General features: G+C 45.1%; 1 protein-coding gene across 6 annotated transcripts in view; it reads right to left on the bottom strand.

The window, feature by feature from the left end:
* LOC125770623 (Down syndrome cell adhesion molecule-like protein Dscam2) overlaps positions 1-18,111 on the bottom strand; it is a 38,529-nt gene that overhangs the window by 15,006 nt on the left and 5,412 nt on the right. For 5 of the 6 annotated variants that reach the window (XM_049440469.1, XM_049440471.1, XM_049440472.1 and 2 more), the window contains 17 exons: positions 15,011-15,062; positions 14,514-14,742; positions 11,591-11,733; positions 11,256-11,417; positions 11,025-11,174; positions 10,748-10,868; positions 7,838-7,955; positions 6,409-6,623; positions 6,038-6,165; positions 5,603-5,908; positions 4,598-4,729; positions 4,194-4,343; positions 3,584-4,066; positions 2,438-2,654; positions 1,800-2,198; positions 1,102-1,718; positions 858-1,019 (listed from right to left, as the gene is read on the bottom strand). In XM_049440469.1, the coding sequence (XP_049296426.1) occupies positions 858-1,019; positions 1,102-1,718; positions 1,800-2,198; positions 2,438-2,654; positions 3,584-4,066; positions 4,194-4,343; positions 4,598-4,729; positions 5,603-5,908; positions 6,038-6,165; positions 6,409-6,623; positions 7,838-7,955; positions 10,748-10,868; positions 11,025-11,174; positions 11,256-11,417; positions 11,591-11,733; positions 14,514-14,742; positions 15,011-15,047 (3,769 nt within the window). In that variant the 5' untranslated portion in view covers positions 15,048-15,062. The remainder of the gene's footprint in view (positions 1-857; positions 1,020-1,101; positions 1,719-1,799; positions 2,199-2,437; positions 2,655-3,583; positions 4,067-4,193; positions 4,344-4,597; positions 4,730-5,602; positions 5,909-6,037; positions 6,166-6,408; positions 6,624-7,837; positions 7,956-10,747; positions 10,869-11,024; positions 11,175-11,255; positions 11,418-11,590; positions 11,734-14,513; positions 14,743-15,010; positions 15,063-18,111) is intronic. The other variant, XM_049440473.1, reaches the window with a different exon arrangement.

Here is an 18,111-nt window from a genome sequence, read left to right as displayed (position 1 = left end):
GAAAATGAGGCCATTGGTGCCATCTATCGACCACAAGTTAAAGATTGGCGATCCGTTTTATATCGATCGAGTTATAGACAAAATTTGTTGCAAATATGAAGAAAATTTTACATTTTCACAAACAGGGTATGGAACTTGATTCCTCGAATAACTTCCGACAAAGACATCTGAGGGCATGGCCGTCCAAGAAGAAAATGAGGCCATTGGTGCCATCTATCGACCACAAGTTAAAGATTGGCGATCCGTTTTATACCGATCAAGTTATAGACAAAACTTTGTGCGAAAATGAAGAAAATTTTACATTTTCACAAACAGGGTATGGAACTTGATTCCTCGAATAACTTCCGACACAGACATCGGAGGGCATGGCCGTCCAAGAAGAAAATGTAGCCATTGGTGCCATCTATCGACCACAAGTTAAAGTTAAAGGTATCCGTTGGATACCAACCAAGTTATAGGCAAAATTTATTGCAAAAATGAGCCTTAGGAGTTTGGCAAATTTACAGATTTTTTTAATTTTTGTTATTATTTTTTATTCTTTTTTAAATTAAAGCATTATTTGAGTGAAAAGAAACTTATTTCAACCGATTGGCATTAAAATAAATCAATTTAAATTTTTTTGCAAAATTGCTCAAAAAAATCGTAAGGGGTAAGCCTTATGAAATTTTCTAGTTGAAAATTTTTTTGAAATTTTTTTGTTATTTTTTATTCTTTTTCTAATTTAAAGCGTTATTTGGGTGAAAATAAACTTATTTCAACAAATTCGCATTAAAATAAATCAATTTATAAAATTTTGCTAAATTTCCCAAAAAAAAGCTAAGGCTGTAGCCTTTTAGATCAGGATCGAACGTACTTACCATCCTCCTCAGTCGCACAGTACACCGGCACACTGGCTACACCGTCCCCCGATAGGGTGAAGCTTAAAACCTGGATGGAATAGTTGGTCGCCTTCATCAGTGCGTGCAGATACGTCTCCAGGTTGGACGTTCGCTTGATTTCGAACGGATATACAAACTCGTCTAGAGGAATAATGCGGGCACCCGGGATGGGACATTATTTCAGATGAGATTGGAGATAAATGCACCACTACCGGATACTTACTGTTCTTCGTGAGCGGTCGGTAAAGGATTTTGTAGCCCTGCAACACACCGTTATGGAATTGGGGCGGTGGTTCCTGCCACAGCACCTTGATGCTTTGCGACGACAGACTGGAACAGGAGACGTTCTGTGGTTCTGCCTCGGGTGCATCCTCCGACGTGGTACCGTACACAACCGTACTCCACGGCCCGGGTGCGATACTGTTGTACGTACGGATGCGCAACGCATAGCGGGTGAATTTCTTCAGGTTCGCGATACTGGTCTTGGTTGTCGCCCATCCATGTACCGTGAGTGTCGTGTTGGAGATGTTGCTCGGGTTGGCGATAAAGTTGATGTTGGTTTTCTCCTCCACACAGCTGACCGTGTAGCCCAGCAGCTCCCCGTTCCAGGACGCCCGGCTTGGTATTTGCCAGGTGAGCACAAGTTCGCCCATGGCGCCGGTTTTGACTTTCAGCCCACCGGGCGCTTCACTCGGCGCTTCTTCCTGCGTCCTCACCACGAGCGGGCTCGTAAACGATGAACACTCAATCTCATTAATGGCCAGCATGCGTAGAAGGTACTGGGTTGCCGGGAACAAACCTCCGATGCTCGTTTCATCCCTGACGCCACCGTCGATGCTACTAATGATAATTGGTTTGAATTTGACATCTCCCCCTGTCCGATGCGCACACGCTCCAAGTTCCCCACAAAAACACACTTACCTTTTGATCATGTTCACCTTCGAGAAGGTGACATTTACCGTCAGCGGACTGTCCCACATGGCTATCGTGCTATCCGAACCGGACCGGTGCTGCGTGTCCTGGACCGGATCCTTCCCCAAACGCACCGGTTGGTACTGTACGAGATAGCTCAGCACCGGGGACATGCCATCGTACGGGCGCTTCCACGAGAGCCGTATCTGACGGCTCGACACTTCCATCACCTCCAGGTCGGACGGTGCATCCGGACGCTCCTGGACGGCCAGATATATCACATGCTCGCTCGTCCCGTACAGGTTCTCCGCCGTGCAGACGTACTTGCCGGAATCGTAACGCTCCGTCAAGCTAATCGATAATTGCGATCGCACGCCAACACTCTCCTTCATTTCGATAATGTTATACCTGGACAAATGAAAAGGGAAGTCATAGCTAGAGCAACGGGAACGGGACCGGGAACGAGAAGATAGCATCAGTGCTCGCATTTCCTCAAAAAAGACGAAAATGCCCCGAAAATGGCGCAAAGGGAATAATTTCCAGTTTTGAAACGATCGTTAAGAGCCGTATCGCATCGCGATGCTTCGGGCCTGGGAAGCAAATAGGTACGCGTCGCCAACACTTTCACGGCATCAGCCGAACCTTACCGATAGTTGTTGAAATCGATCCGCTGGTTCTTGTGCGTCCAGATGATGTTGATTGGTTCATCGCCGAGCGCTAGGCACTCCAGCATTACCGCATCGTTCCGGCGGGCGGATACGTTCTTTACCGGCGTATCGAAATGGACCGCTTCGTTCACATCGATGTGGATGATTTTCTTCAGACTGTTGCCGATCCCGTTGGCCGCCTCGCACATATAGTAGCCTACAGTTCGAGTTGTGCAAAAAACGGAGGGGGGAACCAAACAAAACGCGATGCTTTCAGATGAATAATAATTTGAGTGAGCAAAATAATGCATTCGTACAGCGCGCTCGCATGCTTGGAGCTTTGAATGTTATGCCAGGGGAAATTATGTGATGTGAAAATGGTGTATGAAAATTTCCTAGAAGAATGATACGCGGGTTTTCCGCTTCCAAATATTGGGTATGGCTTTTTCTGTAGAAATATATTTTGGTTTCAAAAATGAGATGTTATCCGAGGGGAAGTTTAGTACACACTTCGCCAGTTTCACATTTCATGATTACTGAATCCATATTTGAACTGCAAAACTGTTAATTTAGTTACCGTTACGTATTTCATTACAGGTTCATTTGCGTTATCATGGCCATGTGGTTGGAATTTCGAGGAATTCATTTCCTAGATATTTGCTGGAAACATTTCGTATTCAATTAGCTGAATTTTCATTAATAACCTTGCGAATTTATTTAACTATTAATTATTGGTTAATTTTAACAGTTTTTTTCAAAAGTATAACGTAATATTATAGCAGCAGAACAGCAATATTATCCAACCATATAACTTTGAAAATAACTGTAGTTATTTAGGTACAACAAAATGCAACTGCAGAGCAAACAGTTTAATAAAAAACTTTAATCATTTAATTTCAAACAATTAATTAACAGTTATAAAAGATACCGTGCATTAATTATGCACTAGTAGACAACAATTTCTTCAACTTCAACTTCAATTACAGGAGTAATTATTATAGCATTTGTTAGATTTGCCATTTGTCTGGTGTACTGTGTAATTGTTTCCTAATTGTTTGACTAATTTTATCATCCATTTGTGAGGGTGAAAAAGAAAGATGAAACATTCAAGGCGATGGTGTAAGTATGTCATCATTATCTACTTACCAGCATCCGGTGACGTGGCATAATTGATGCTCAGCGAGTTGTTCTTCGACGGTATGGAGTGAAAGTCGGTGGACAGCTTACCCTTGCCACGGAACCACGTTATCTTCGGCTGGGGGAACCCATCCGCCTCGCATGGCAGTACTATCGGATGCCCGAGGACAACAGCAATGTCGTGCGGTTCCTGCGTCCAGGACGGTGGCACTTGCACCAGCAGTTCGGCCGTATAGTTCGTCTGGGCGGCAGTGTTGGTAGCGAAGCAGCTGTACCGTCCGCTGTGCCGTGCCGTAATGTCCTTCAGCACCAGCAGCGAGAAGAACTCTTCCTTCTTCTCGCTGACGTGCAAATCCTGCGCTATCGGGGAACCGTCCTTTTTCCAGCTGAAATAGATCGGCATATCGCCGGCCGACACCGAACAGGTCAGCTGTGCCCGGCCACCAACTTTCATGATTTTTGGAAATGCGAACGGCTCAATGACGGGTGGACCTGCGGGAGAAGCAGGGATTGAAAGGGGGGCGGGGAGAGAGGACATTGCAAAGTAAAGGATTAGTTTCAATCAAACGTGATCGCGGCAGGAGAAGCAGTTGAGCCGTGTGTCAATTGCAACACTTACTGTGTACCACTAATTGTAGCTCCCTCCGTCCTTCGTCACCGGTCGGCCCCGTTACGATGCACGTGTACGGACCCCGATCCTGGGCCGGGTCGACGGTATAAATTTTCAAATATCCGCCATGCTTAACGTCCGCCACACTGTGCCGTGGTCCTGTAACCAGTTCCATTTCCGGAAGCGGTCATCACGCCGAATGCAAATGCCATAATAAATGATCCACACCAGGGAAAGCGATACAGGAAGGAGTCGTCCACCATAGCCGCACAGATATGTACAGGACGATTGTGTGCGTGTTGAGAGAGCGAAACAGAAAGCGAGCAAAAAGGATTACATTTAATCGACAAACGGTGCATCACGGCACTGCACATAGCGGTGTGTGGCACATTATGTTTTCCATTACGTCCTACCGGAAACCAGTTCATTTCCGCCCCGTATCCAACGCACGGACTGGATGGGATGGCCGGAGAAAGGGCAATGCATCTCGATCGGCTCGCCAGCAACAGCCGTGATGGGTCCGATGGCACGTACATACGGAGGGCCTAGAAAGAGCAGTGTGGTCAGTGTCGGCGGAAAGCAAGCAGAAAGGGAAACAAATGCTGACCAGCCGGATGCTTCAAACCACATCATGGTAAATCCTGTACAGTGTGCTACAAACTGGCGAAAGGTTTTACATCCTTTTTTGGTGGTTTTAAGGATTTTCATAAAATGTTTAGTAAAGGGAGGATCCTTAATTCCTCCTTCCGAAATTAATTTGTTTTTCATGCGACTTAAATGATTTAAATTTATGTTGATCTTTCATCTAAAAAAGTAAATCTTTCATTTGAAAACTGAAATTTTCTACCCTTTCAATTTATTCTTTCTCTCTCTCTCTTCTTGGCTTTTAACGACCTTACAGGTCACACCGACCATTTCTGGCTTACTAGACTTATCTTTACCGCGTAGCCGGATAATCAGTACATGCTACGGGGGGGGACGATCCGGATGGGACTTGAACCCGGTCCTGTTGTGTGGACGGACGCCGTTTATCACATGCACCACCGGGCAGCTCTAATTCATTATAGCAATATAGCAAATATTTCTAATTAAACTTCGCTTTTGAAGAATTAAACGACCTTCACGAAAACAATAAGGAAAACTTCAAGCTGTGATAAGATAAAATATTAAACTTATGCATCTGTTCTGTAGCACACTGTAAAGGTATTTCCCTTGGAACATCAGCGTCAAGCGCTCGACGTCGGTTGCCATTCTGAAGCAGTTAAGCTTTTTTGTAGTTTGAAGCAATAGCAGCAGGTGTTAATAGCAAGCACTATCATTGTGCGATCGTGCGATGCAAAACCCCAAAAACCCCCCAAAACGGGGGGCTCCAAACTAAAGTACCCCGCTCGTTCTCCCTTTCCCCTAGTTCCACCTACCGTAAACGTTGAGACGCGCCTTGTGCGATGCCGTACCCATGCTGTTGGATGCGACGCAGGTGTACAGACCACCGTCATCGCTGTGCACATGGCTGATGTTGAGATGCGTCGTTACGTGACTGTTGATGTCGAGAAATTGATCCATCGTGTAACGGTGCAGGGATGAAACATCCAGTATCGGTTGGTAGTCTAGCAGCCAGACAAACTGCGGTGGAGGCGACCCAGCGGCCGAACATTTCAATGAGATGTACGCAGAGGCGCGCACATTTTGTTCCACGAACCCGTAGCTTATCTCCGGTGGGCTTTCTGGTGGGTTTTTTGGATGAATGTAACCAAACAGAAAAAGAAAGGAAAAAAGGGAAAACGATAAAACCTCACACGCACCTCGGCCACGAGCGGGATGACCGCTTAGGGGTCCACGTGTGGCACACGTACCTCCGAGCTTCAATTCCGAGCTTCCCTGAGCGCTGCTCCGTGCATTCGACACAATGCATTGATAAATTCCTTGATCCTTCTTGCTTACCCTATCAATTTTTAGTGTGCTTGCCGACAGCAGGCTCATGCTGACGGTGCCATCGGTGCAAACATCCAAATGACGATAAAAGTCCGAGCAAAAAAAAAAAGAAAAAAGAAAATGGAACGACAGAAAGAGTAAGAGAACAATGTAAATGGTTAGAGCAACTAGCAGCAAAACATGAAGAAAAAAAGAAAATGGCAAACAATCGTGAAAAGGAAAATGGCTTTAACAAAAGGAATGGTAAAAATAGGACCAGCATAGGATAGAGATTTCCCGTACGGGGCTGTACCTGCGTTCGGTTCGACCATTAGCAAACAGCTCCTGTCCGTTGTGAAACCATTCAATTTTGTTCACCTCGCTGCCGAAGATGGAGCAGTTCAGCAGTGCCGAATTGCCGGAGTTGATAATCTGTATCTGTGGATGGATGTGTGCCACCAGCTCGTTGCTGATCGTGAGATGGATTTCAAGCTTCTGTTCACCGAACTGATTGAATGCTTTGCATATCTGCACGGGATGGGAATTAAATTGAAATTGAAGACTGCACGTTATTTTGCTATCTTCCAGCGGCGTACAATGTCAACGAACGTTGTTTGAACGATATGATGGAATGCATTTTACGTTTAGTTGGACAAAACTGGAGTAATGCCACAGTTGAGTTTTGCATTAGTATAAATGCACGAATCGGAATGAGGACATCAGAGCATTAATGCTCCAAGATGGAGGCACGTTTAACATTAATTAATTAAAAATATTGTTGTAAAGTTCTCGCACAGATTACTGAATTGCTTTAGAAAATGCAATTAATTAAAAAAAAGGTAAGACTACAAGCAAACAATACAAGACCTAATTGCATATTTATTTTACACTACAAATAGCTACTATCATTATTAATAGCATTGCTAGCAACAGTTTATGAACGTTTTGATTGATTAAAAAAATAAAAAAAAAAAAACAAGACGAAACACATTTAAAAAAAACGTCCCTTTCAACAAGCAAATTGAAATGATTCTTCACAACAAATCGACAGCCGTACTTCTCACGCGTTAGTCACAATCATTCCAATCGTTCCGGGAAATATTGTAGCTGATAGCGCGCTCTGTTGTGCTTTCGGATTTTTATTTATAAATTTCTGATAAACTGTGATATGTTTTAAATGTAAATGTAAATGTAAATGTGTACCATGAAAAACTGAAGGATGGGAAACGAATGGTTAACGAATGGAGGATCGATGAACATAGTTCGGGTAGTGCATTAGCCGAGCAACAGAACTCAGGAGTAGTGGAATGAAGCGTGCAATAGTTGAAGTGGAATAGAGAACAGGATAATGGAACTACAACAATTAGCTGGTTGTGAATTGCAGCCGCCACCCGGGCCTGGCAATACAAGCGCAAACAAACAAACAGACCAATAATGCAAAAGCAGAACAAAACAAAAACAACCTAAAAGCCGACTGAACTAGAAACAGGCTCCTGGACTGTGGAGTGGATTAGTGCAGTTTCCATGGTCTTTCGTTCGATTTTACTATTGCAACTTCCACCGTTCTGAACCGTTCTCTCCCTTCCCTCTCGCTTATCGGTTGCATTCTAGTGTCACGCTTCGATGAATCGTTATATTCTGGTCAGTTCCGGTCAACTTTTGCATGGGCTGGTGGCTCTCGATCGTCCAGTTCTGTGTAGATGTGTGCATGTGTGCGAAATCTATTATACGTAAATAATTACCCATCTTCCGGCGTCCCGTTCGTCGACGTTACGGATGAATAGCAGTGACTGCGATGGCACGATCCGCTGCGAGGATGGCACGGTATATAACGAACCCGTGTCCGAGATGCGAAACCAACTGTCAGGGCAATGGCGGCACGGTGGCGTACACAATCATGCAATGCATGTGCATGTGCCGGTTCGGAGCATCGTTTGGTTCGTCACGACGGAAGTTTGGCAGGTGGGCAGGTGGAGGGCGAGATGGTAACGAAAGCAAACCGTGAGATAATGTTAATAGTAGCGCCGGTACCGGTGTGAGTGGGTGTGGAGAATCGTTTTTTTTGTTGTTTTCGATTGGAATTGTCCGAGAAGATAGAAAAGGACATTTGGGAAAAGGAAACAGAAAACATCATCGTTGTCGGTCACATCATCCGATGGATGGGCAATGGGAAACAAATAAATCAAACCATGTGCATAATTAATGTTCAATCAATTCGATTTAAATTAGTTTACGCTCTGATAATTCGGTATCAGTGTATCGATGAAGGAAGCGACACAGCGCACACAACAATGGCCGCGTACTTCGCAAAACCAAACAGGATCCGCGACCAGGAGAAGCATAAATAGGGAAAAAGGGGATGGAGGGGGGGTGGTTTTCGAAGGAAGAGTTCGCAACTCTGTACACCGTGAAACGCGAAACTCATCTTGATTTGGAGCCGATCCTAATGGATTGGATACGCCCGGGCCACACTATCGACCCGCATCACAAACAGCGACCCACGCGACGTTGATTGCATTACAGAAGAGAGGTGGCGCACATTTGTGTGTGTGTGTGGCTCATTTCCCGCATACTACAGCAGCGCCGCACGCTGCAAAAACGTCCGATAACATTAACCTGATAAAAGCACATACACGCACAGAGAGAAAGGCGCGAGCGGGCGCGTCCTGTGATAGATTGCGCGTGTTTGCCGTGTGGTAATTATTTCGACCGCTTCGGATTAGCGCCGAAAGGTTTTTGGGGGGGGAGGTGTTGCTGCAAATATTGTGGTCACGACTGGCCGTGATTAAATTTTGTTTCTAATTCATCTCGATCGTTCGTGTTTCGAAATTAATTCCATTTTGAAGCCACACGTTTCGTGCTGGCGCGACTCGAAACCAGCGTTACACGATCTATAAGAGTAATATTATTTTACAAACATTAATTTACTACCAAAAACCATCATGGTAGTAGAGAAAATAATGGAAATTAATTAATAAAACATTTTTAAATATACTTCTTTTTTCTGAAGTTCCAAAGGACCAAAGGAGCGATACCTATACCTATTAACTAGTGATGGGTTCTCGAAATCGCGGCCACAGCCGCGAATCGCTTCCGAGCATAGCAACTCTGGCTCCGATCCGATTCGAGGTTAAAAACACGGTTCTACCTGGAGCCGTCCGGAGCCGTTCGGAGCCGCTAGTCAGTAGCCGGCGCCGTCGGAACCGTCGCAGCCATCCGGAACCGTCGGAGCCGTCGGAGTCGTCCGGAGCCGTTCGGAGCCGTTCGGAGCCGCTAGTCGGTAGCCGTCGGAGTCGTCGGAGCCATTCGCAGTCATCCGGAACCGTCGGAGCCGTCGGAACCATCTGGACCCGTCTGAGCCGTCGGAGCCCTCCGGAGCCATCGGAGCCGTCCGGAGCCATCGGAGCCGCCCGGAGCCGTCGGAGCCGTCCGGAGCCGTTCTTCTTCTTCTTGGCTTAACGACCTTACAGGTCACGCCGGCCATTTTTGGCTTACTAGATTAATTTTTTACCACGTAGCCGGATAGTCAGTCCTTGCTACGGGGGGACGGTCCGGATAGGATTTGAACCCGGTCCGGCCGTGTGGACTGGCGCCGTTTATCACATGCACCACCGGGCCGCCGTTCAGAGCCGCTAATCGGCAGCCGGAGCAGTCTGGAGCCGATTCCAAAATTGATGGAGTCATTCGGAAGCGATTCCGTTTTTTTGATGAATTTACCCATCACTACTATAAACTTAATTTTATTTACCAACAATCTACTTAAGCTTTGCGTAAAACTTCCAACAAAGTTACGCTAAAATGTACAAGATTTTGGAAATCAATAAAAATTTCACCATAAAATACAAAAAGCTATAAAGCAGTGATAAGTAAATCGTCTTTAAAAAGTGCACCAAATACGAAGTTACTGCCATGCCATCACGAACTTTGAATCTCGTGACCGACGATAAAGTATCGCCCTGCTCGTCCCAACGGTGCCCGTTTACTCACACAGGTGCAAAGTACAGATTAAACACTACACCCCCTAGCGGGCCAAAAGCCCGCGGCAAAACATCAAACAACCGGACGAGATTGATCGGAGGGATACTTTAATCGCTTCGCAACCAATGCCGGTCCGAGTGCCGGTCCGATGGTCCGACCAGAGAAGTGGTCAGAACGCTTTAGCAAAGGGGGCACTTTCTCGCACGGCAACGATCAAAGTGTATCAAAATTGCAGTATCCATCAATGGATCATAAATGAATTTATTATGAGCGCTGTCGTGGGGTCCGGTTTTGAAAACCGGTACCAGTTGACACCCTATTTCTCTGTTGCGCTGTACATCTCCTTGGGTCTGGGTATATAGTGGGCGAAAGGGTGAAAGGACATAAATTTCCCATCACCCTCTGTGTGTGTGTCGGGAGAAGCTCAGAATCCATGAGGATGCAAACAGGGACCCGGATTCCGAGCTGTGTGGTCGGACGAGTGCTTTGTGGTACAAAATTTGTTAGGTTAGGTCTCGGTCTCTCGCACACACACAGCATTCGCTTGCGGTACGGAATGGACACCGAGAGAGAGAGAGAGAGAAAGAGAGAGAGAGAGAGAGAGCAAGAGGGAACCAGGGGAGCTTACGTTGCTGGAACGGAGCTATCAAAGTTAATGGAATGAAAATACTTACGAGAAGCTCGGTACGGGATTTCCCTGGACATTGCACGGTAACTGCACACTGGTTCCCTTGCCGGCTGTAAGTTCACTGACTGACTTTTGGCTAGTGGATGGAGCCATGTTCGGCGTACTATCTACGTGTGCGTGAGCGTATACGGTGAAGAGCGGACAAAAGTGAAGCGATTAAAGGTAGAGAGATGGCGTAATTGTATTAGAACTTTCGATACCCGGATATTCGCAACGCAACGATGCATCGGGGGAACTTTTGCCGTACCAGGGCAAACCTTTACCTTTGAGGACAAGCAGGATGGCGTCGCTCGTTTTCCGCTCCCCCGTCAGCGTGTCGACCGTTACGCATGAGAACCGCTTCAATCTGTCTTCCTCGTTGACGTTCCGTATGCACAGCTCTCCACCGGGCGTTGTGACAACATACCGAGTGCCTGTAGTGCCGAGACGCACGTTGTGTGGTAAGCAAGTGTAAAGTGACAGCCGGGCTGTGCGTAGAGCCTGCGACTACTCACCAATATCGGAACGACCGGGTAGAAGCATTTCCTTCTCGCTGAACCATGACGACACATGGACAAATTCCCGCACGTGCGACGAGACGAAGCATTTCAGGAAGGCCGTATTTGCGACCGTCACATCGGCGTTCTCCACCTTCACCTCGTACGGTTGCCGTACCACTAAGCGCCATCGTGCGTGTGAGTTGGTAGGGAATAACAGGATTCACCGAAAAGGAAAACAAAGTTTCAGATCAGTGTTTAATGTGCGATACTGAACGCTCCAAGGATCTCGACGTCGTCGTCATCGTCGTCGTTGTGTCGCCGTCGGGCTTGGACATGAGATGTCGACTTACCTGCACGTACCCGGATGTCGTGGCTGAGCAGTACGTAGTAGGAGTAGCTGATTCTGCACCGATAAGTCGTATCGTGCACATCCGTCCGAAAGAGATGGCCAGCGAACGGTGGAAAGTAGAGTGTCCCGTTCGGTAACGCTTGCCTGACAAGATGGAACGTTTTTGAAATGTATGGAAGAACACAGGCCAGTATGAGGTTAGGGTTAAGATGTTGACTCGCTATACTCTGTCGGATGAACCCGCATACCATCTTCCAGGTATGTATATAGCCGGGGCTTGTATGTATTGTCAATATTGCCGACATCGATACATGCAAATATAAATGTGATACAATACGAATCTCTCCTCAGATCGGCAGATAGCTAACGAAGGTGAAACGGAATGCAATCATATGTTGATTCAATGCTCTGAATTTTCGGGTGAATGATACAACACATATATGTAGGTATCCCGCTAGGTGTATACCGTATGATATATGGCTGTAAGGTTTTTTCCATTTTTTTTCGAGGCCACACATTCTCAAATATTGACATTTTTTTCCTTACAAACTGCTATATTTTTCAACCGGAGTATGTTCCGGAGTTCTAGCAAAATGATGCAGATGTAACCGGATATCGGATTTGGATCAATAAACACAATTTGATTATTTGCTGGCATGCAAATCGTTATCTCTAGCAGCACAATCATCAGTGCTAGATGGGCATATTTGATAACGTATTTATTTTTTAACGAAATTTTAACGAAACATCCTTGCAAATCTGTTTAGCAACATTTACTACAGCGAATTCTTCAGAAATTGTTTGAACAAATGTGGAAGCATTTTCTGCAGAAATTGTTATGAAATTTATCAATAAAACGGTATTAACGTATTTAAATCAATAGAACAAAGATACTATGCTTTATGACAGGGTTTCTTTTCAAGTTGAAAAAGCATTTCAACATGATGCATAGTGATTGAAGTCTTTACAGGGTTTGGCGAGGTGCAGCACCTGGTAATTAGAGGTAGAAGTGGATGCTTTCTTGGCTCACTAACACAGAATTCCAGTTCAATCTCTATTTATTTATTTATATTCAACGATCACGGCTTTAGCCGTATTGTCAGTCACAGAAGGTTGAACACTTCAACCTCTAAATGATCTAAAGAATATGTCAACCATATGCCTGATCAAATTGTCAACTCAAACAGGAACTGTTAGCGAAAATTTGTGGAATGATTTCCTTTAAGTGATAGCCATTGTCCTCTACACATCGAGAATTGTTCTTTGATTATATTATTAGAAACATCATTAATCCATTCTAATCGATTCATCAAAATTCCAGAGGTCAAAGCTTGTTAATAGTCCGATTAACGCATTGATGATTTCAACAATGGCCCTGTTGAATGAATGGAATGCATATCCTTTGTGAAACTCCTCCATAATGGCAAAACATCGCATAATGCAGCGGGATGTACAAACTGAGAAGAAACAATTTCTAGTGAACTTTACTTTAAGCTTTATTTCATTTAGAAATACATAAAAAATATATTATTATGGCAACTTTTTGTCAAATATTTTTACATTAAACAGGTTAAGTGAATAATGTTAACATCAAAAAAGTAAAAGACAATTGCCAATGATTCCAATGTCAATTAAGAGAATAAACAAATTCCCAGTAAACAGATGCTCCATAGCACAAAGTTAGAATTCCCCGGCAAAAAACGTAGTCAAAGTCGGAGGACACTGATTGATTACTGAAGCACAACATGATAACTTTCAATCACTCACTCAACTAATGTCTCCATCATCTGTTACTTTACTTGCCAGCAGCCAACCGGTATTGTGTGGTGACCGGATGCCAATCAAAAGCAACTGCACGAAATACCAAGAAAAGATCCTTCATCCAGTATACTTTATCTTGCCCTAGTTCACCGAATGCTGGATGGTTCCGAAAATGGTGAGTGTGTGTACACCTTCACACACACACACATAGACCTGCATGTTGGGAAGATGTTTTCGAAGGGCAACATGAGGACACGGTACCCCGGAATAGTCTCACAGCTTCGGTCTCAGACGCACGCACGTAATCCCAATAAATATTGCATCAAGACTGATAAGTTTACGGAAGATTGAACAGGTACATAATGCATCCGTATATAATGCCCCACACACGCTACGCACATAATCAAGTGTACTATCATGAAGTGAACATAAAGAATGGCATCTTTCGCCCTCTTCGGCGCTTCGGTTCAGATTGCGTTTTGCACGAATTAATGCGGCATGTTCTTGTGTTTCCCGCTGGTTCCGGCGATACTTCCAGAGCACTGCCGTACCTGATGTGTTCTTGTGTGCTTTTATGTGAAGTAGAGTATGACGTGGTGAATTTGCTTTGTGCTTCAGTGGAGTTTTCGAATAAACTTCGGTTTACATGTTAGTTGCTGTGTGGTTTCCCAGTGGGAAATATGTCGAGTCAGGAGGATGAAACTCCACTGTCGACAGTTGGAAAAAGGTCGCAACCGCAAATCGTGACTTTGGTTGTCTTCTAAACTTTTTCGAACCACAAAGACACACACACCAAATACTCCGACGCGCTCACCCAAGCGTGACGTGGCACGGTGAAGAAATTCTAGGTGCGCTCCAACATTTGGTGAAATGCGCCGGAAAATGGCATCAGCAGGGTGTGTGTGCGCGCTTACGTGCCGTCGGTCTTTATAGTTTATTTCACCGTTTTCCGTTGCGCCTTTCATCTTTAATTAATAATTCAAGTATCAAAACGGTACGATGCAAGACGCGATGAGCAGTAGTTTAGCCGCAGCAAAGTTTACCTTTTTCGGACGCTTCCGTCTCCGGCCACCTTGGGGAGGGAGACCACTCCCCAAAAAACCATCCTTACACCGATGATAATTTTGTGTTTGATATGTGATCTGAAAAGTTTTTCCACTTACCTCAATCCCGGCACGCTGCTCACCAGACTGCCGTCCTTCAGTATCCATTGGATGATCATTTGCGGACCACCGTAGGCCTGGCAGACGAGCTGCGAGTTGCCGGTGTCGTTGCTGAACAGCACGCTCGACGGAAGCTCGTGCAGAAAGTTGGGCATCTGAAGATTTTCCGACGACAGCGCATACCCTGCCTGCTCGATGAGTATCGCCATTGCTAGGCAGTGCACGAAACCTGTGTTCATTTTCGGGGAGCAACGGCGACGACCGGCAAGCATGGATTGGTTGGGGATAAGGGGGCATGATTTATGAGGTTACGCGCTAGTTTATTAGTGGATTTATTGCTGTTCGTAACAAAATTTGTCTAGCTCTAATACGTTTTCCCACCCGTTTTTTGGGGGAATGGTAAGTGGACCGATATGGTGTGAAATCCCTGGTCGATTTTTCTTCCAACAACCAGTATTGTGTATGTAAATACGTACAATAGCAAAACCGTTACTTACCGGGCAATCGTGATAGTGTTGCTCTTGCCACTTCCATAATTCCAGGGCGATGCTGAAAATGGAAGAAGAATTGCTGTTTGTTAAACTTTTTCACATTCACCACGGCACTAGACTATCGAGAGCAGTGCGGACAGGCTAATGGGAATTCGTATGGGAATAAGTATAAGAAATGATCTTTGAGAAATCTTTGAGAAATGAAGTAATGAAGTACTTAATTTCCTCAGGATGTATTCGAATCGAGAAATGATTTTCTATGTAAACGGTTGAATGTAATCAAAAAATAATTTTATTTTTATATGAAAACCCACAAATCAATAAAATATCTAATATACACCTGTTTCCTGCTATGTTCGATTATCGTGCCATCTGCCTTGAACCGCATACCGTCTACTTCGAATCGCGTGCCCTTACCTTCGAAAGCGTGCCACTACGTTCGAATTTGACAGTTCGAGCTAAATGGATTGTTGTACCAAAACAAAACAAACACTTTTGCTAAATGATTCGCGAATATATTGTATATTTTTAATCAATTTTCGATAGCGAAACGAATAAATTATGGAAGAATTGCATTTTGACAACAATTTTCATCAAATGGCTAAAATATAGACAAATTGTCAACAAACAACAAACATACATCCAAGCAGCTGTCAAATTCGAACGTAGTGGCACACGATTCATTCGTAATGACACGCTTTCGAAGGTGATGACGCGCGATTCGAAGCAGACGGCATGTGGTTCAAGGCAGATGGCACGAAATTCAAACGTAGCTGGAAACAAGTATAAAGTAGTATAAAGCTTTTTACATTATTTTAAGTTTGCACACTAATGCTTCGATTTATTTTCTGCATTCTGCAAATAGTTTTACACTACATTTTACTTGAATAGCATTAGATTATTAATCACCATTTCGGTTGAGTGGTTGTATCCCGTACAAAAGCACAAAACTCACACAACATTTGTTATCTGAACATGACGTGGGAAAATGATAACATACATATTTCACCGAATACCTTTACCGATATGTTTATCTAGTGTTGTGATACACAGGTGGAATATACTATTACAACATAATACTAACGGCAGCTGGTGTACCGTGGTGAGTCTGTGGTGCGAATCCACAATCTCCCCGCGTGTAGCAGTGGTGTACGGTTCATGTCCTTTTGCCGCGATGTATTACGATAATCATGAATGTTTAAATTCGAAATGGCACCCGGACCGATGCGCACACGGATGGTAGCACGGTTGTTGCGGGTATACATGTGTGTGTGTTCTAACGCGTTGCCCGTGGGGCAAAAATCGTCCCCCCAACACAGCTCCATCCACGCCGTACACGCCGATGTTGAGCGTAGTTCTTAATCAACCAAATGACAAATTACCACCCGTGGTGTTTCGTTACAATCCACTTGCGTTAGCTGTTGATAATTCATGGCATTGAGCATGGTGGCTGTGTACGAGTATGTGGCAGTGTACGCCGGCGAAAACAAGTGGCCGGGTTCCTGGGGCGGAAGATAACCGCGGCGAAAGGAGAAGAAATTCGAGTGTCAAAGACAGTACGGTAAATGGCATTGGGTACGCTTGTGGTGTGTCGCAGCCGCGTCGTAAGCAATAACAGGACGTAGCACGTGACGGTAGCAGGGAAAGGATACAATAGCGCACCGCAAAACTGTGCGAACCGTGTGCCGACCACAAAAGCCCCGAGGATGTGAAAGGAAAGAACGTTGCAGCTTGCTGCCGCCACCGCTGTGCAAAACATACATTACGGAATGCATTTCGGGAGTGCAACAAAAGGGGGGACATGGGGACGAAAGGAAAAGGAAAAAAAACCGAACATTAAAAAAACAAAAAAGGAAATAGAAAAAAAGGAAGCACGACGGTGGACCTGCGGTCCAAGCGGGCTCCCTCAGCCCAAACAGTCGCTGGATCTGAGCGCCTTTTGTGATATGGAGCGTGTTTGTGTTTGTGGTTTGTGCTGCGAGTGAAAACTTCGTGATGGTGATGGGAAAAGTTGGAGTACAAATGGTTTTTTGATTCACAAAAATTTATTCCACCACGCTCCACGCCGCCTCCACGTGCTGCTGCTGCAGGCTTACGGCTGAGCCGGTGAACGATGTGTTAAAGGCTTGCCCTTGGAAACTTTTGTTTCTGCGGTACCAACTCTTCTCCCCCCCTGATATGGAACTTCTTCATATGGCGATTACTTTCTGAACAGTAGCCGCAAACTTCCATCTGCTGCTGTAGCTGCTGTGCAACCAACCGCTAGTGGATTGAATGCAGATCTTCAATGAGAGTTTCTTTCCTTTTTTCCATGAGTTTGTTACGTTTGCAAGTCGCAATGTCGCGTAGACTTTTCTACACTCCTGTGCTTGGATGATGTTTTTTTTCTTCTTTCTCTCACACATTTCGTAGCATCTTACTGCATTCGTAGCATAGCACTGTTCAAAATTCAAAAGAACGCCTCAAGCGATTGTCAATGGAGAAGCGGCTCGAATGTTGGAGATGTTTGCAGACAAAGAGCATCCCAAGACACTCTGGGAGGGGGACGAGCGGTTAGCGCACTAACGTTTGTCGAGACCGAGGCCTCGTGTCAAGTGGGAAGCGCCTACGTTGAGCTGGGTTGAACAGCACTGCACTTACGAGAATGATTTCATACGCATGCACACGCCAACAAAGGTTGTAGTATCAGCAACTGTGTTACAAACGACACCCGACAACCGTTGTTGGTGCTGTGCTGTGAAACGATAATACACCCAAGCTATGATTATCATCCAAACCATTCCACTGGCTCCCCCCCTATCAGACAGTCAGTGAGCCAGTGAGTTTTTCGATGCAAAATAATGGAATTTTGCGTTCGAAATGTATCTTCGGTAGCTACAACTGGGCGACCACGGCCACGACCGACTTGCATTCCGACGGGGATAAAAACTGGTAAGAGCAGCCCGTTTGGAGAACAGCATTATGTGTATCGTTATACGTCTCATTAATACTTAATCAGTGTACCCGGTGGGTGCGCAACTGGGACCGGAATTTTGATCGAGCGAGCTTGAAATGTGAACCCTGGCAATGTATCATTGGGAAAAATGCGCACGTTATCATGTTGGTAA

This window comes from Anopheles funestus, chromosome 3RL (genome assembly GCF_943734845.2).
Source record: "Anopheles funestus chromosome 3RL, idAnoFuneDA-416_04, whole genome shotgun sequence".
NCBI classification, from domain to species: domain Eukaryota; kingdom Metazoa; phylum Arthropoda; class Insecta; order Diptera; family Culicidae; genus Anopheles; species Anopheles funestus.
Note: the sequence above shows the minus strand (reverse complement) of the source record. Positions and strands in the feature narration are given on the sequence as shown.